The 20441-nt window shown below is 38.3% G+C and overlaps 1 protein-coding gene across 5 annotated transcripts in view; it reads left to right on the top strand.

The window, feature by feature from the left end:
- Positions 1-20441, top strand: part of NCKAP5 (NCK associated protein 5) — a 1063262-nt gene that overhangs the window by 389239 nt on the left and 653582 nt on the right. For all 5 annotated transcript variants that reach the window (XM_081241961.1, XM_081241963.1, XM_081241960.1 and 2 more), the window contains exon 3: positions 239-312. In XM_081241961.1, coding sequence (XP_081098087.1) covers positions 239-312 — 74 coding nt within the window. The remainder of the gene's footprint in view (positions 1-238; positions 313-20441) is intronic.

The raw sequence follows: 20441 nt of genomic DNA, 5'->3' as shown, positions 1-20441 counted from the left end.
TTGATAGATCTCCATTTCTCTTCCGTTCTTTGTTCATGGAGTGATCACAGGATATGGGGAAAATATTATTCATCCCCAAATGACTATGCATATAAGTCATAGAAGCATCTACTCCTAGAACTGGGAGGGACCAAGGGGTTATCTTGTCCAAACTCTTCTTGTAGAGATCAAAATGGTCTTAGAATCCTGTGCCTATGGTGATGAGGCCTTATTTGTCTTTGTGTGTCTGTATGTGCAGGAATACATGGACTCCAACAAATACATTGAACATCTGCTGACTCAACTTGAGGAACAACACAGAAGTCTCTGGAGGTGAGTTCAATCCACATCCTTAACTAATAGCAGCATCTATAAATTTGATCTTGATCACAGAAGCATGGAGTTGGCAAATGGTCTCTTCTACTTGGTGCCAAAAGCACCTCTGGGGGCCAAAATCAGCAGAGGCTACCCAGAGAGTTCCATTCCTTTAATTAAAGTAAAGCAATGGTGCCAAAAGTTGTCCTTGAGTGAAGGACCTGCTGAGAACTGGGAGGGTGGTGGAAATCATAACACTTGTCAGGGTCAAAGAGTTAATTTGTCCAAGACCATGCAGCAAACTTATATCGTAGAAACTAGGACCCAAATTCTCTGGCCCTTGCCTGCTTAAATATGATTTAAGTTTTTCTCTAATTGAAAGGTTGAACACTTCTGCTTAAAATTTCTTAATTCATATTAAAGAATATGTATTTCAAGAATGCTGTAGTATAGGTTTTCCATGTTTAGTTTTTTATTCTACGTGGTGGGTCCTGATTCTAGGTAAGGAAAGGTATGTGAGAACATTTGTGCAGGTAAATTGGAAAAAGAGGCGAGTATCATAGAAGTCATAATCCCAAGTTATTCATTCCCTGAGGCCTTTTGGGAATGGAGATTATTTTGATATTATTATCTAGGTCTTTGGGGTCCATGTGGTCATGGTCTTCCTAGATGCTCGTAGGGTCTCTGAATTCCATTTACTAAATTCCTATAGTTCTTGTTATCTGGAATAAATATGCTAGTGCTCAATTACATGATACCTTACATTGCACAAGAATTGTTTAATATGATTAGCTTTGTCTCCCAGGGGTCAAAAAGCCCCTAACGTCCTTTATTTCTCATCTCTTCATGTCATGGAAGACGGTGCTCTCTCTGTACACAGAGTTATTAAGTAGGTAAGTGTGACCTAACCCTGTGGATTTCTTGTCCAACCTTATCTAAATCCATCACCCTTGGTCTCTGTACCAGCTGATGCTGCCTGTTCTACATGCACCCTTGTAACAAATCCTAATAACCTTGAAATTCATCTTTGAGGAATTCTAGTTCTTGGGCGAAATGCCTGATATTTTCATTTGTTCTGCTCTTATGTTAGTTTTCCTACTAGAAAACAGATCTGTGGTTATAATAATAGACAATATTCTATTTCTCTACCTAGAAAAGCTGCTGGTAGGATACAACAACAATGTACAGTTTTCAGGTCTGCTTGCTGCTAACAGACACATCCGTTAACTTTATATAACTTGTTGCAATATTTGTTAGATTTCTTTTTGAGAGCTCTAACCAGGTTTTCTTTTGTGAACCAGTGTGTTGTATTAATAAAACCAACAGTGGTGTATTTATGGTTATATGCCTTTTAAATTATATTTTCTGTAGATCTACTACAAAGTATGCTTAAAAGGTTATATAACTGAGTTGTAACATTTTCTTTAAACTATTTGTATAGAATAATTTTACCCTATTTTTCAAAAGAAAAAATGCACAGATGATGAATACCATCTTGATGAAAGAAATTAGAGTTTAATTTGGTCAGTGTGTCTTATACACATCATTGAAGAGGAATTATAGTTTCACAGGTTTCTGAACCAAAAAACCTGCCTGGAAAAGAATATTTTCCTTCTTTCTTAAGGTAGTTAATAAAAACCTTTGGTTTCCTCTGATATGATTAAATTAAAATTTCATTTCAGGTGCAAACATAACCTAACATAAAGTAAGAGCTCAGAATTTTGCGGGCAATCACTTCCATTTTCCTTCAAAGTAGGATTATTGCTGGTGAAGAAGCAAAGGTTTTTATATAGTGTCAGAGGATCTAATAAAAAAGCTTCATTTGAATAACAATAAAGGGAAATGATGACATTTGAATAGTCGGAATAACTACCAGTGAGAAAATGGAAATAGTAGTATTGAAAAGAAAATGAAAACCAATAATAGCAGATTTACATACTATTTATTGAATCATGAAATTATACTTGATTATATTTTGCAAACAGGTCTTGACTGACTTACAGTGATAGGCTTTCTGATGGTTATTACAGTATCACAACTGCAACTATAGCCAAATTTTTTATGGTGAACGATTTGTGAGTGACAGTGAGCAGTGGGAATATTTTTTCTGTTTTTGATTGAATAGTTAAAATGCTTTCTTGAGTTGGGGTAGACTCTATGATGTGTCGAGCATCATGGGAAAGGCACGTCATGTGCCTAAGCACAACTAAAGTGTCTGAAGTTAAACAAGCATTCCCATAACTCAGTATACGCTTCTTCTGATTTTTATTATGCCTTTAATTTGTAGCTGTTACAAATTTCATGGAATAGGTTACTTGTCATTGCTGCTGATATGAACTAATGGTCTTCCGTTTATACTTAAGCTAACTTAAGTATAGCTTAAAAGAAACTTAAAAGAAAAAATTGAGTATTTCGATCTTCCAACAATAATAGTAGCCAGCATTAATTTATGGCCACAATCTTTGAGGACTGATCAAAACATGGTAAACACATGTCATACTGTTATTGCCTCTTGCTTAATTATAAAAGAATTGGACAAATGGTAGAAGATTGGGTCTAAGAATTAAAAGTCTTATTTTCATGGAGGAATCTCCTAGTCTTTAATAGGCTTTAGTCACTTTTTTATAGCATAACCATGTGCTGTGACACAAATATATTGCTGTAATCATACTCTCAAGATAACTGGTTATTTTGGGGTCCTGTTTAGTATTCTACTGAAATAGACCTATAATCTATCCCTGGGTTTTCAAATTGCAAAGGAATTTGTGGAGTTCAAATATAGCTGTCTGGCAAAGAGCATTTAGCCCAACTATGTTTTGATACCAGCAGAAAAAAATTTCTGTGAATTCATCTGAAGAAGAGGGTGGAGTCAGGATCTAGAACCTAGTCTAAGACTTGAGTACAAGTCTGGGTGGGTTTAATGTGCTTTCCCTCTCCCTGCTTGATGAGAAAAAATAAACATACCCAGTGACAACTGGTTTACTAGTCAGTGTTGAAATGTGATCATACATTTCTGTACATGTATTTGTTTAAATGAGGAAAGTTAAGATTAGGAGAAAAATGCTCTTCTGTACTTAATGATTTTCGTGTCATCTGTTACTATTTCTATTTGGCTAAATATATCTGTGACTGACAAGAAAGGGTGTGAGAAAACAACTGCTGAGAATGTCTTTCTCCTGATATTTGACAGAAATCTTTATCCATTTGCAGCTTCAGATTAAGAGTTTAGAACATAGACAGTTGGAAAAGACAAACTGAATTCATGAATATTTATGGTGTTCATTACTCTTTCTTGTCACATATGTGAAATTATGTATGACAAATAGAAGCAGCATAACACTATAGAAATGGAAATAAGACTGGATTGGAGGTTTTGGAGACATGGACTCTGGTCCTGGCCCATCCAAACTGGCTACTGGGTAACATCTCTGAGACTGAGTTTCCTTAGCTATAAAAAGAAGGTATCAATATAGCTAGTATTTAAGATAACTGAGCACTGAGATTACATGAAGCATAGATGCAAGAGGGAGGGGATATGGGGATATATGTATATGTATAGCTGATTCACTTTGTTATACAGCAGAAACTAACACACCATTGTAAAGCAATTATACTCTAATAAAGGTGTTTTTAAAAAAGGCATTACCTATATATGACACGTACAGATAGGTATAATCTTATTTTTCTAGAATAATTATACAGCTGGATGATTATGTAGTATTTAATACATGTCATGGAAAGCGTCAAAGAACGGGGGTAGAAGTGACTAATATAACAGATACCTAAGAGCTTGCCAGTGATTGAACCAGATAATGTCAAAGCATTCATTTCAGATTTTCATAGCTTGAATTGCAGACAGAGTTATCAACAGCCTGTAAGTAAGTGAAGAATAAGTAGGTTTGCAAGGCCAAAATTAAAGGACAAGATCTGGTGAACGCACAGTACCAGTTGCCAACCTACAGATGCCAGATCGAAGTTTCATTTGAACAAGCTATGTTTAGGCTAGGGTTTCTCAGGCAGGGCACTGTTGACATTTGGGGCCAGATTACACTTAATCATGGGGGCGGGGTTGTCCTGTGCGTTATAAGGTGTTTAGCTTCATCCCTAGCCTCTACCCACGACATGCCGGTACCATCCCCCATTGTGACAACCAAAAATGTCTCCGGATATTTTCCAAATGCCTCCGAGTGGCAACATCCTCTCCTCTCCCTGGTAAGAACCAGTGATCTAAAGAATCAAGTACATAAGCATTTTTCTAAGCATATCCCAAGAAACCCTAGTACACTATGGTATGGATATTTTAAGAAAAATAAAGGTATTCTGTGGTCAGATTTGAGGTATACTAGGTACAACCAAGCTTTAAGATTTTATTTTAATTGTAGAACTATTCAGAGCCATGTATATTGCTAATATGTGATATGCCTATCAAATATAGACTATAAAATATAATTTTGACTTAAAAAAATTCCCAAATCCTATCTTTCTTGGAGCATCTACTCTGACTAAAGGTCTAAGGAACCTATTTTGGGAAATGGTGATCTATCTAGTTTGGTAGCCAAACATACAAAAACATAGCTGGTACCTCTTTCTTCATCCTTCTCTCCTTACTTCACAGGTACTAGGATGGGTGACTTGTAAAAGAGCAGCACATAGTCTGGGTTGTTGGTGAAAGGGGAAAGTAGATGCGTCGGAAAGCCAACCCCAAGTTCATTACCATTTTTCTGAGGGGCAACCAGAGCCTCAATACCAAATTCCAAGAATCTGAAGAAGCATTGATTACAAGCTATGTTTGCCCTGGTAAAGCAGTGAACTCCTGCTTCCTGGGCGTAGAAATGGTGGTTCCCTACATCACCAAGAGGAGTTTAATTGACAAGCATGTATAGTTCTCCGGGTGCAATATGAGTCCCTAAGGCCCATCGCTTCCAACAATAAAATGATAGTTTCAGTGTATCCAAAATTCTTCAAAATAGACTTTTGCATTCTGGCTTACTTGTGATTCTTAACCTAAGGAAAGAGATAGGAAAAAACTGGACAAAAACTTTTCCTTCCCACCATGATTCAAAATGCTGCTTATCTAAGTAGAGTGAACACTGCAATAAAATGATTCACATTCCAAATACTCTTTCGTGTTCTCCATCATTTGATATATGTATACATTTTGGGGTGGAGAGAATTGGCGCCAGTGCCTCAAGTTTCCTTCAGCAGTAGTCTTAGTTTTGGTAAAATGTGAGTGACATTAAGACTGCTTACTGAGAGGCTACATGCTATCATTCTGTCTCGGGGAAAAGAAGATCCTTTGCTAACACGTTACATAGAAATTGTCTTGTAGTTGTAAAATAGAGTTAAGAGGCAAAAGCCCACATGGCCTGAGAAAAGTCAAGCCCAGAGCTACTTGGAGATTTACCTTCTGTGTATCTTGGTTCTTAGAATCGAATTGTCCAGGCATCTTAAGAATTAGCATGTCTCTAGCCTCAAGAGGTTAATTTACATAGACTAAAGTGATGCTGAGTATTAAACAGGTTGCCTTTGCTAAAACATAGACTTCCACTGGGAGATCTTAATTGGCAACAAATAAAATTGCTCTGCATGAATTCTTAATGGTGGACACCAAATAAAATAAGAACTGTGATTTGTTTTTTACATCCCTTCAAGAGAAAAAGAGGCTACCTCTGGGGGATAGGCTGGGTAGCAGAGAAAGAGCTCAGCGCTCTCTGCTAGCAATAAAAGCGAAACCTCATGCTACGCCAACAGAATAGCAGTGCACAGTTTCCCACCTCTGCATCCCTGTCTCAGTCTGCTGAGGTCAAAGGAGACCAGGGCTAGCAAGCTTTACGTTTTCTTCCCCTCCTCTCAATCCTTGGGCTGGATTTCTAAACCAAAGCTACTTTCTCGGGGCGAGTGCAAGCGTCAGGGCCACCCTGGAAACCCATCAGTGTCACTTCTCAATTACCCACCAGGGGTTGTTCCAGAGAGGCAGACAGTCCCAGACCCCTGCCAAGATAAGAGTCTTGCCTCTCAGTCATGCCCTCTGCCCAGCACAAGGGAGAATAAATCAGGGCTCTGGAAATTGGGTATTTCCACATACTTCAGTGGTGATATCACCCCTGGACGGTGGTGGGGAAAGCTGTGGGCTGAGATGTATCCCCAAGGATTCTTATTATAGATGGATGGTGCTGCTTTAGATGAACAAGAGAGCATGTAGCCTTCTCATAGCTCTGAAGTCCATGGGTGAAGTAACATCTTTATCTTTAAGTAAAGATGTAACATCTTTATCTGACTTTTGTTCAGTAACAGAAGGGGCTAACAGAACTAAATCCAGGAAGGTATCTGGATTGACCGAATTGGAAGATCACCCAGGTTCATATTTGACCTTTAACTTTAGGATTGATCAACATTATAATTTATTTAGGTGACCTGTATGTGATCTGCATGTTTATCTACTTAAGGAGTTGCCCAGTATTTGAAGTCATCCGAGGCAAGGAGATACTAAAAAGGCCAGAGTGAAACTCTACACTAACTTTATATGTATATGATTCCCTGTCTCTTATAAAATCTGTCCACCCTTTAAACTAAAGGGCCATGTTAATCTATCAGAGAATATATATTTAGGTCCCAACCGAATAAATGTACAAAATAGACTCTTTAAAACCTTATGGGGGGCTTCCCTGGTGGCGTAGTGGTTGAGAGTCCGCCGGCCGATGCAGGGGACACGGGTTCGTGCCCCGGTCCGGGAAGATCCCACATGCCGTGGAGTGGCTGGGTCCGTGAGCCATGGCCACTGAGCCTGCGTGTCTGGAGCCTGTGCTCTGCAACCGGAGAGGCCACAGCAGTGAGAGGCCCGCGTACTGCAAAAAAAAACAAAAACAAAAACAAAAACAACACCACCTTATGGGTTTTATCTTTGCCTCTTCACTACAAATCTTGTTTGAAAGAAAAATTCACATACATTTATCAAGACTATTCTACCCCAGGCTGAGTGGAGGAATCTGTAAAACACATTTTAGGAGACTGTCCTTCAAAAGTCCAAAGGTTTCCCCAAGGAGCTGGTGGTTTGATCTGAGCCCTGTGTAGGAGCAGGTCTGGTGGAGTGAGGGCAGATGAAGAATTGGTTATTGTATAGATTGAACTTGGACTGCCTTTGAGACTTTTGAGTATAACTATATGTTAAGATGATGAGAACTTCAGGTTTAGAGCTGTTTATATTTAATAAATAAAACACAGTATAGATAGAGGCATTAGATGAACCCACGAAGATATAAAACTGCCCTCTGCTGTAACTGGAGAAACATCCCCACATTAAAGATGGATTTATTGCAACCACGGGAAGCTTGAGTTGAGTAATGTTGTACAAATAGGTCCGTAGATGATCAGAAGATAATTCTAATTCTAGTTTAAATAGATATGTGTTCTTCAAGAAACACTCTTAAAGTGCCACAAAATATTTCAACATCAATAGGATTTAGGGGTGACCCAGAGAAATTTACCACTATGTAATCTGAAAAAATTTGGCTTAAACACATTTGTTATTTTTAGATCCATGCTTATCTTAATATGACAGCCAGGAACCTAATGTGATTTATTTATATGAAATTAAAATAAAGAGCCTCAAGCAAAAGGCATTTTCTAGATTTATTGGGGGGGTAATAAAGATCACAAATATTCCCTACTAAGTTGAAAGAAGAAAAACTCCAGCAGGCAAAAATATAAATGACCTGCTTGACATAAATGCATGTGTTGACAGTGAAGTACACCCACAGTAAGGAGTGATAAAGTGCCTTTTTTTTTTAAAACTGGAAGGAGGAATGAAATGGGTAATTTACCATGGATGTCTATTTAATTTTAATTTTAATGGAAAAAAATCACTAACTTGTTAGTGCATGAGCATACTTGTGATTTTTCCCCCCTAAGGGATTGATTGTTAGGATATAACTCTACATATCTCTCTATATGGGTAAATCTGGAGTTTACAGTAGTAAATTTATTTATTTCTTTGTTTGTTGATTGATTGATTGATTGATTGCTTACCTCCCGTTCTCTTTGCGCCTTCTGTATTCAGAGGCCTGGGAGGGAATTTTAGAACCCCACCTCCATCCTTCCATTCCTGGGAGAGATGTTGGAGCCTCTGTGAAATGAGAAAATACAAACTGCATTTTTTTCCCCTCTAAGACTTCCACTATAGTACATTTTGTGTTTTGGTATTACAAATTAGACTTCATAAATAATCCAACAAAGAGTCCAGGATGGAGAGGTTCCCTGGAATCAAAGAATCCAGAATAGGATGAAATTGTAAAGTAGTTGGGAGAAACACCCTCTAGCTTTCTCAAGGCAGAGGAAACTTCTAAGAAGACAAATGTCAGTTGCAGAGTTGGTTGAGGTTGGCAACCTATGGCTGGTTCCATGGCTCAGGAACCTTCACAGGTTGCTTTAGGAGAACCTGGTTTACTTGATGCTCAGTATCTACACTCGTTGATTAAATATTGTATATGAATTCTCTATGGAGATCAGCCTAGATTTTCACCAAATGTAAGTCTGCCTGAGAGAGAAAGTTAAAGCCACTGCAGATCCCAACTCTGTACTGCTCCATTAGTACTAGATTTTACAAGTAGGGGACATCTCTCACTTAGACCCTAGGGATGCTCTGGTTCTTGCTCCAACCCTCCCCAACGCCCCCTACACACACACACCAATTAATGAGAACTTCACTTCCACAGAATATTCCAAAATGTAACAGCAGCTCTATCCATACCCTCAATGACCTCTATACCAGTTCCAACCATGTGGCTCTCAATCACACACTGTCTTATTTTTTCATGACAGGGGTCTTGTTCCCCTAAGGTCTTTGACTTGTAGAACCAATCTTCTGGTACCTCACCTCTCTCATAGTGCTTAGCATAAGACATACAACATCAAGCATAACACTTCACTTACTTTGAAAGCATAGAGACAATTGGAACTATGTTTTAGTCATCTTTGTACCTAAGTGACTTAGCATGTTATCGATCCTCCAAACACTTTCCTTGAGCCATTGAAGGAATTGATGATAATTCAAGAAGAGAAATTACTAACAGCTCATGTGTTTATTAGGGACAAACCTGCCTTAACTGGTAAGTCCATTGCAAGAGAAAGATCAAGCAAGTATAGCAAAAAGTCCTTTGTCTCAGTGGTGTGCCAGTGCTAAAGGGGATCCACAGTTTCAAGATAGTTACTCTTAGAAAGTTAAAGATGGGACACTTAATGAAGATGTGAATGTGTTGTAATGATTTATAAAGCTATGGAGAATGCTTGCTTCACAAGACTTTTATTTTATGCTTTTTTCAAATTCAATCCTAAAGTAAGAAGTTTTGAGGCATGTCCTGTCTGCATGATGGGTCACTGCCCATCATAGGACAGGCTCCAACCGGTAACAGTAATCAAATATGTATTTCTGTCCCCAGTTTTACTCCCATTATCTACCAATTATATCTTGGGCTGCAAACAACCTTGTTAACAGAAGCAATGAAAGAACATCTCATAATTTTGAAAGAAAGGGGTTGAGAGACTATGGGAAGTTAAAAAAAATCCATGATAAAAATCCAGGCCTAAAATATTAAATTTATCACCTTGGATAAAGTGAGTTGGAGAAAAATTATAGACACATAGATCAGGTTACTTTTAATAACAGAATCGATAACAGATACACACTACTATCTATAAATGAGGTAAACAACAAGGACCTACTGTATAGCACAGGGAACTATACTCAGTATCTTGTAATAACCTATAATGGAAAAGAATCTGAAAAAGAATATGTATATATTTGAATCACTTTGCTGTACCCCAGTAACTAACATAACATTGTAAAGCAATGATACTTCAATTAAAAAAAATTAAAAACAGAATTGGGGCTTGACCTGAAAGTCTATAAAGTGGGTACTTGCAGAGAAAATCTTAGAATTTTGTTAAGATGGACACACCCTTGAAGTCAAGGGCGTTCAGCATAAATAACAATGACATGGGCTGCCAAACAGAGGGCAAGTTTTCAAAGGATTAGTGGCATGGAAGACAGTGGGGGAAAATAGGTGAAAAAAGAGAACAACCAACAACTAAAAGTAAATTATCATTTTTATTAGCTAAGTGCTTTAGGTAACAAATAAGGGGCACATTTTCCCTTTCTCTCTTAAAATGTTACTGACATCCATTCTAGTCCAGCTGGGGCAGTATTTGGTGGCACACTACTATAATCAGGGTCTCTGTTCTGATTGCTTGGTGACTGTGCTGTCCTGCTGCTAAGGTTTACAAATACCATCCCTGGTTCCTTCTCTGCGATGTGAAGTTCAGGTCCAGATTCTGCCACTTACTGTGTGGTCCTGGGAAAGTCCTTTCAGCATTCAGAGCCTTGCTTTGCCATTGGTAACAAGACAGGGTTAATATAAGTGGCTTCAGCTGTACTTTCTTTAGGATTGACAATCTGTAACTCTTACCAATTACCTTGTAGGCCAAGGGTTGGGTGATGAAGATAGACGTGCGTAGAATTACTGAGAGTTGAAGGTAACAGTTTCCCTCTTTTTTTGTGTGTGTGTGTGGTACGCGGGCCTCTCACGGTTGTGGCCTCTCCCATTGTGGAGCACAGGCTCCGGACGCGCAGGCTCAGCGGCCATGGCTCACGGGCCCAGCCGCTCCGCAGCATGTGGGATCTTCCCGGACCGGGGCACGAACCCGTGTCCCCTGCATCGGCAGGCAGACTCTCAACCACTGCGCCACCAGGGAAGCCCAGAAAATTACTTTTATACACCTGGTTTTCTTTCATTTCTAACTCTTGCACTGTGTCTTGGCACTGAACCTTCCAGAGGTAATAAAACAGCATGCTGGCAGACCCAGAGCACCAGAGCAGGGTCAGAGTCTGTGACCACTTTCAAAAGGTTTTGCAGGAAATTGTTGTATTGAATAATGTTTAAGTTTCCACAGAAGTTATGAGCACAGCATGTTGAAAAAAAAAAAGTCAATTGCACGTTATTAGAAAAAAGAAAAAAAAAAAAAAGAAAGCCACTCTGGGGTTACGGTCCCTATTAAGGGAAACTGCATTGTCTTATGAGCGCTCTTCAGTGTTCCCTGGAGATTCACAGACTCACTGGCTAATTGAAAGCCAACATGTGTATTTACCTGGACTTATTCATTTTTATTATTTAATTGATTTTTCTGTATCTTGGCTTTGGAAATAAAGATAGGAATGGGGTCAATTACAGAAGACCAGTCTAAAAGAGAAATTCTTTGGATCAGATACACAATTTAGAACTTTGGCCTTTGGAACCATTTGTTAACAAGATAATATAATTTAAAATGTACCAAAAGTTGTATCTATCCAAAAATACCTCTCCCACTGGAATGCCTGGAATTCTCATGCTGGGTATAAAGGAAATTGGGTGTCCAGAATATCACCTCTGAAGTCTGTACTCGCCACCTGAGGGGAGTTCTAGGATTACTCTCTTAGCTCCTGGTAGTATCTTACCAAGGATTAGTTTGCCAAATTAGAGACCTGTGGATGTCTGAGTCCTGGAAAATTTTTTAGCAAAGTTAAGCAAAGCATATTTAGAATGGAAGAAAGTCCTAGTGGAAATTTTACAGTACAAATCTAAATATTTCTATTTCTAGCCACACATGTCCCTACCAATGCTGACCTTTATTACTGATTATTCCTACACACACATTCCCTCATTGTCAGTGTCTCTGTTCCAGACAGATAAATCCTACCCATCCTTCAAGATACAGCCTAGGTAGGTCCTCCTAATCTACAACTCATCACATAGATTCCTCAGCCTTCCTGGGCTCCATTTTTTTTTAATCTACCATGAACTTGAGACTGTATCACATTTGTCCACATAATGGTTTACATCTTGCAAAAACTCCAGAATTATCCCATGTACCTCAATTTTGATTCTACGGATATTTTCAGCACCTGGCCTTCCACTTCTGTTATATATCAAATGATGGCTAAGCATAGGGTTGAACATGACATATGTTCAGCTAACACATACTAACCAACTTTCTTCAACAGGGAAATTAAAAGTTCTGTTCAGTCCTCTTGCTGATAATACTGTATCAAGAGTACTTATTTTAGATGTCAGTTAAGGGTATTATAAACCAGAGAGTATCCAGAAGGTCCATGACTAAAATGGTATGAGGTGCTGAACACTAAATTCATAATGGTGAAAGGAATTGAAGATATTTAGTTTGACACGTAGAAAACTAAGGGATAGACCTATATAACTACCATATGACCCAGCAGTTCCACTCCTGGGTATATATCCAAAAAAACCCAAAAACACTAATTCGAAAAGATACATGTACCCCAATATTCATAGCAGAATTATTTACATGGAAGCAACCTTAGTGTCCATCAGCAGATAAATGGGTAAAGAAGATGTGATACACACACACACACAATGGAATACTATTCAGCCATAAAAAAGAATGCAATCTTGCCCTTTGCAGCAACGTGGATGGATTTGTAGTACATTATGCTAAGTGAAATAAGTAAGACAGACAAAGACAAATACTGTATGATGTCACATGTGGAATCTAAAAGGTACAACAAACTAGTGAATATAACAAAGAAGAAGCAGGCTCATAGATGTAGGAAACAAACTAGTGGTTACCAGTGGGGAAAGGGAAGGGGGAAGGGCAATATAGGGGTAGGACATTAAGAGGTACAAACTACTAGGTATAAAATAAGCTATAAGGATATTGTATAACACAGGAAATATAGCAAATGTTTTATAATAACTATAAATGTAGCATAACCTTTAAAAATTGTGAATCACTATATTACATACCTATAATTTATATAATATTATATATCAACTATACCTCATTAAAAAAGAAGTGCAGTGAGTTATCTTATGGAGAAGGGGTTAGCAGTGTCCTGGGATATTCAGTAGGACAGATCTGGTTAACCAGTTGTCTAGGTTAGAACCTGAGGGATGGCACCTCAGCACTAGAAAGAGATGTCCTCTGTTCTGTTCTCTAACATAGAGGAGGGTGTTCTTGGGATAGTGAGCTCTGTGCCAGTGCAAGTGTCCAAGCAAAGCCTGGGAGACCATCTTTCAGGTATCGTGTCCGGTGGATTCTGCTACAGTGGACGGGGAGAGGCCAGGTGCCCTTCGTGTTGGATGACTCTCTGGCCCGAACGCCGCCAACAGCATCTCTACTTGCAATGACTGTTCCCTCTTCTGTGTACCATCCCTTTGAAATATTAAGACAGTTTGATATGTTTGGCCTCAGTCTTCACTTTTCCAAAGGAAGCAGTGTAGGTTCTTCCATTGCTACTCATACAACTTACATTTCAGACCCCACTTACTCACCTACTGGACTTATTTCAGTTTGTCAGTATTCCTCTTAACATGTGGGGCTCTACTATAAACATAATGTATTTTATTATAACCAGATTACAAGTCCAATTTCAGTCATCCTCTGAGAGAGGGTTATTATTCTAACTATGATTTTTCCCCCAGTGGTACTAATTGTTAATAACCTTTAGGCAAAATACCTAAAATTCCAGCATTGCATCACGCATATTCAGTTACTCTCTTGTGGACTCAAAGAATATAAATCATTATTTCAAGAAAGCACAAGGAGTTTTTTAAATTTAGAAAATCTGTTCTCTTTTTCTCCACTGACTTTTAAAAATTGCCTCGTCCTGTTTCACATCTTTTTTCCAATGCCAAAGCTTTATTTATGGTTAAGAGGTCAGAGAAGAATTAATAATTACAAGTAAATTAGGTCATTCCTGACCTTGGTAGAACTTTTATTGGACGATTACTCTGGCCTTCAGAAGGAAGAAGGGAATGAGTTTCAGATTGTCACCGAAATGAACAATTATTAATCTAACATTTATAATCCCAAGGTTAAGGAATAATGCTAGAAAGATAAAACTCATGAGAAAGCATTTTAGACCACAGCCGAAGTGAATGGAACTACTGGATAGTCTGCTTAAGACAGAGATCAGAGGTGGGCATTGTAGATGTTGTCTGGGTTCACATTTAGATTTTTCCAATTTCAGCAATATTATGACAGTGGTATGCGCAGTTTACAGAGGGAGGGATTGCTACCCCGCTATCCAGGGTCAGAAGGATGGGAGGTAGGGGAAGATATCACTATTTGAAGATACATTATGCTGAGTTTCAGATCACTTATTTTGGAAATCCAATTCCACTGCCTGTTCTTTGTGTAGTACTCGGAGGTTTATTTCTGGCCCATTTATGATGGTAGCAGGAGAGTTTATTTTTCTGGCTTGATGCTAAACCATTGTTATAGACATTCCATTTCCAGTCAGTTTCAAAGTAGAACTGTTATCCCCCTCCTCCTAATTTTAAAGTTAACATTTGAAAATCACTTTCAACTTCAGATAATGAAAAATGGTTGTGTGAAGTTTGCATTCATCTTTGTCCTAGTGGTAGAGATTCTGCAGTAAATACAATGTAGATTATTTTTCCTGTCAAAAGACTGCTAGACACTGGAGTAAATTAATTAGCTGGGACCATTGTCAGATGTGGGCGTCCTGATATTGTCACAGAGAAGGAATGAGCTGAGACTGGGTGAAAGGCAAAAGCTGATTCACTGGCCAGCAGGAAACATTGTGAGGGGGTCACTTAGTGTGGCTTGGGAAAATCATTTTGGAAACCAGATAGGTACACGTGATAGTGGACTTCTGACATTTCTGAGCCAATGAGATCTTTTTCCCAAGAAACGTGCAATTAAACTCATTCAATAGTGGGTTGGAAATGGTAGTGTTCTAGATATAGGTCTAATATAAGGCCATGCTATAATGCAGTGAGAAGAGATTTTTGAATTACTGCATGGATATTTGCCTATGTTGATGGGAAAAATCACAAAAGGGTCAGAGGTTCAGGATGTCTGGAAGGTTTCCTGCTTCTGAGTTGAGGAAACGAAAGAAGAAAGTGTGGATAAATCCTTATGAAAACTTTCTCATGGGATTTCCAAGAGCTGATTCTTCACGTAAAGTTAGAATGTGCAAATATCCTGAAGTTTTAGATGGAGCTGTCTTGGTTACTACAGAGTCAAAGATTTGTTCCTTGAATGTCCATCTTCTATTCACAAACCCAGTAGGCTTGCAGGTTCTCGTGGCATCCAAAATGAGGTACTTGGAGGCTTTCACAAATGGAAGCAAGAATTGTCATGGTGCATCGTGGCCCTGTGCCATCTCTGTCTTTGGCAGAGTTGGCAAAGCAGGGCTTCCTTTATGTTCATTTCAAACACTCATAACATGACCCAGACATTGTATTTTTTTTATTATTAACTGTTATGGGCCTGTCGTTAATTGACATAGACATTTAGAATTTGTATTTCTAACTTCCCCCACCTCTTGTTTACGTTCCGTAAACATAATCCCTACCTTGGGCAGTAGGGCTTCCTTTTATTTGGCCAAAACGCACACAGGCTTCAAGTGGCGACCCCTCCATTAGACATTTAGGGTTTAATGAATAATTCCATGTTTACTCAGATTACTTATGATCTTACAGCTATAAGTCACTTTGCTTCTGATATGGAATATTCAGAGAAAAACATAAGAGTAGCTCTGGACTCATGTTTGTTTTCTTGATTCTTTTGTTCTTTAAGGCAACTGTACATTCAGTATTATGACAGGAGTTCTAGTGTCGAGTCTGGCACTTTGTAAATGTGGGTAAGTCATTTGCTTACTCGACCTTCCATCTCTAAAGCAGAAATTTGGGCTGAAATTTCTTTTCAGCTCTACGATCTTTTGAACTTGTGACCACCTAGGAAAATGTAGACTGTGGAGCTTACATTTGAAGACTACAGAAATAAAATTCAAATCAAATAGCCATTTTTAGTTGTAATTAATATTTTGGGGTAGGAATAACAGGGAGTTTTAGAAATGTAGACCGATTGTGGAAATCAGACCTTCTAAAGTGTGCTGATGAATTATTACTTGTGGGTGAAAAAAAAACCAAAGCTCCTTTTACTTTTTAAAATTTATTTCTCCTCTACCCGCTCCAAGTGGTCACTCTTATTCATTTTATGGTCACTCATGATATTTCATTAACTTGGTATTCATTACATCCTTCCACTTTCATCCCTCTTCCTTAAAATCTCAATTAAAATGCTGTTTCCTCCAAAAAGTATTCCCTGATTTTCTACTGAAAATGGACCTCTTCTTCTTCTGTGTGCTCATAAAATTTGGCATGTGTATGCAGTGTAGAGTTTATTTCATTCTGATTTATGTTATAGGTGGGTTCGTAACTTTTCTGTCTCTCTTGTTATTAGCTCATGGAAGAGGAAATCACATCTGCTCATCTCTTTATCTGGTACCTAACAGTCCAGAATTGTTGGACTGCGTATTGCTGCATGGGTGGTCCTGGGTGGATATCCGGTCATAGATTCAGAGCAGTCGTACTGGTGCCAGTAATGAGGCAACGGCTCCGATAGGAATGAACAGTGCCATCGGTCCACCAGTGGCTATGGTCTACGTAGGACGGGAGCTGACTACACATCCTGGACACTGGTTCTTGGTTCACTATCTCTTTCTTCCCATTTCTCTTCTTTCGGAATTGCCTTTGCCCTTTCTAATGGGAGTCTTCTACTTTAACTCTCACGTTTAGTCTGATGGAAGCCTTACAAGCCACTTATTAAAAGGGATTCATTCATATACTGTATTACCCAAATGTATATATACTATATACTAGTCCTACCCAGCACCTTCCACTCACTGTGTCTGTGTTTTACATTCATACTCTAAATTCATTCTCTGACCGTATTTCACAAGACCTATTGTCAGCTTGGTGTCTTTATCCCCCTGGTCCTCCAGCTTCTGTTAAACTCATTCATTACCCCATTAATGGCATGTCTCTTGCCTCCAGGATCAATATTACTTAGAAGGAAGACCTAGCATTTTGATTTCTTTCATCAAGAATACTTCTCAGGCTTCCCTGGTGGCGCACTGGTTGAGAGTCTGCCTGCCGATGCAGGGGACACGGGTTCGTGCCCCGGTCTGGGAAGATCCCACGTGCCGTGGAATGGCTGGGCCCGTGAGCCATGGCTGCTGAGCCTGTGCGTCTGGGGCCTGTGCTCCTCAATGGGAGAGGCCACAACAGTGAGAGGCCCACGTACGGCAAAAAAAAAAAAAAAAAAAAAAGGGAATACTTCTCATAGGCCTCTCTGCTGGGCCCGAGTCAGCATTCCTAAGGCTGCCCTCCTCTGTTTTTGGCTCTGAAGAGCAGTGTGGCAAGTACAAGCTTGAAATAAAATGACAAAAATAACACTTTACCATATGTTGATACTCTTCTCAGAAGAACTTTATACGTGTTAACTCATTTAATCCTCACATTTCTATGAGGTTTAGTATCTTCATTTTACAGATGAGGAAAGTGAAGCATGGACATTTAACTAGCCTGGCCTGAAGGCTGAGTCCTTAATCATTAACCTAAATATTCAGTGAGTTGTTAATAAATATTTCTACTCTATCCCTTATGTGCACATAATAGGATTGCAACTTCTGCTCCCTTGTGGTTGGGCAGGGTCATGTGACTCATTCTGGCCAATGAGTCCTTAGCAAAAGTGACATTCCAAATTGAAGCATTTATGGTGCAAGTGCAACCCTCCAACGTGCTCTTTTGTTCTGGCGTGTCAACCAGCAATGCCCAAGATGGTATTTTATCTAAAGCTCGGGACATAGAATGACTACCATGAGCAGAGTCCCCTGACAACATGTAGTGTGAGGAAGAAATAACCTTTCATGTCAAGCCGTGGGTATCTGCGGGTGGTTTATTACCATAAACTATCCTTACCATAATCTATCCTTTCCCAAATAGTATAAAAGCAGAATCCACAGATTCTCTGTGAAGACTACAAGATATTTCCTAGAAACTAATAATTTATTATGGTGCTACTTTATTTCAATCCCTTATATGCCAATGTCAGCTTTAGACTTTTCCTTTATTTTATCCCCAATATATCTCCAGAATGTATCTCCAAATTCTATTCCTTTCATAAGAAACTCTGGGACCCATTCTTCGTAATACTCCTTTAAATTTACTGTAATTGAAAAAGAACAGATACATGTATATCTATAACTGAATCACTTTGCTGTACACCTGAAACTAACACAACATTGTTAATCAACTATGCTCCAATATAAAATAAATTTTTTTAAAAAATTACTGTAATTGCCCAAATAGTAACCTTACAATTTTAAGATTTGACAGGATAATCTAGAAATTTGATAAGTGTTGTATTCCTAATTCATAAAAATAGATTGAAAAAAGTTCGTGTTTACATTTTGGGGAAATACAATAATCTTGAATACACAAATGACAAAATGAAACTAGAAAAGCAACTATAACTGTCTTTGTAAAGAAAGTTATAGTAGATATCCATTCATTAGGAACACTATTTTAATTATTGGGAAGTATTCTTAGTAGTAGTTATTGCAGGCTTTAAAAAGTTAATTTAGGTTTAATTTGAAAAGTTAATTAGCTAAAATGACTCCTCTTCTTACTATTAAAAATGGTATGTCTCAGATTCTGCAGGAGTATATATGCTGTAGAACAACTTATATCATAAACTTGAGGGCTCGTTAGAATTTATAATATGCATTTAATTACCATAGTTGTTTCACAGTGTGACTCAAAATTATAATCATTAGCAGTCTTTTAAAGTATAGTTATTCATGTTTATAGTTAGAGCTTGTAAGAGGGCAATATTTTCTATAGTGGGGGGTCAGCAAATTTTTAAGAGCCAAACAATAAATATTTTCAGCTTTACTGGCCATATCCTTATGGTCACTTTCACAACTACTCAAATCTGTAGCTGGAGCTGAAACAGATATGACCTTGTTCCAACAAAATTTTGTTTGGTAAAATAGGCAAGATTTTGCCTGTGGGTACCAACTCCTGATCTAGAGTGAGTGTTTAAAAAACTTGCTTGTGTTGTGTTGCAACCTTCTACATCCCAACCCCTGTGTAAGTAAAGAAGGACTGTGGGTCATCATAAATATGATTTTTATCTCCATGTCCTTCTAAGGCATCCTTTAGAGCGGTTCTGCTAAGCCCCGGGGCACTTAAAGGTCCACAGGTCTGGTGGTTAGGGTGCTGAACAGTGGATGAGGAAACCTCATAGCCAATCCTCAGTTCTCTCTATAAATCCCTTGTGTGGTCCTAAATGTAATGTAAGCCCAATTTCCCCATCTGTAAAGCAAGCAGGAAGAGTGGTTCCAGGCTCCTTTCAATAATCATATTTTTCTATGCTTCTATTATGAGAAACATTAAAAAATGGAAACCCATCAATCATCAGGTAAAAATTATGAGGATTAATAAGATACTTGTAAAATTCTTTTAGCACCTAGGGAGAAAGATACCACATTGGTAACTTTTGATAGAGATTCTCTCAAAAATAGGTTTATATTATTTTCATAGGACTGCATTCTATAGGTTGTTGGAAAACCATCGACGCCGTCCCCATGCTAGAGTAGGAGATTGGATAAGGAATTGCCTACGTGCAAGTTTAGTTTAAATACATTCCACCTTCTGCCTTATGCAGCCATTTCAGACATGTGAGGATGCTGATCTGAGCCCTGAATTTGATAGGCTTAGGCCAACTTAAAATAAATGTGTGTGCATGAGGGGAATTTCCCCCCTTCTTTGCACTTAGGTTATTATTTTGCTTATAGGTTCCCAAATATAAAGGGAACATATGGGTCTATAGAGGTACAATAACACACATTATATATATACATACAGACAGAGTAATATATGTGTATGTGTATATGTACATTCATACACACACACACACACACACACACACAAATTTCAGGAGACAGTCTAAACACAGGATCTGAATACAAACATAAAAGATCCAGAAAATAAGTTGTTAAAATGTGAAATCATGAAACCTTTTTGGTTCAAGGACCACAGACTTTTGATTTTAAAAACCTGGCACAGTATCTGATTAATAGTTGCTTAATAAATGATGGTTAAATAAATAACTATATTAATGAAAGAACACGAATCTTTAAGTTTCAAAAAATGGAACAATTGTTAGAGCATGTGTGTGTGTTGATCTGTATTGTTACCAAGCCCCAGGAGAATAAACAGGCACTACTTAAGTGAATTCCATTTATAAATTTCATTAATGACAAT

Source organism: Mesoplodon bidens, assembly GCF_964165515.1.
Source record: "Mesoplodon bidens genome assembly, chromosome: 8".
NCBI lineage: Eukaryota > Metazoa > Chordata > Mammalia > Artiodactyla > Ziphiidae > Mesoplodon > Mesoplodon bidens.
Note: the sequence above shows the minus strand (reverse complement) of the source record. Positions and strands in the feature narration are given on the sequence as shown.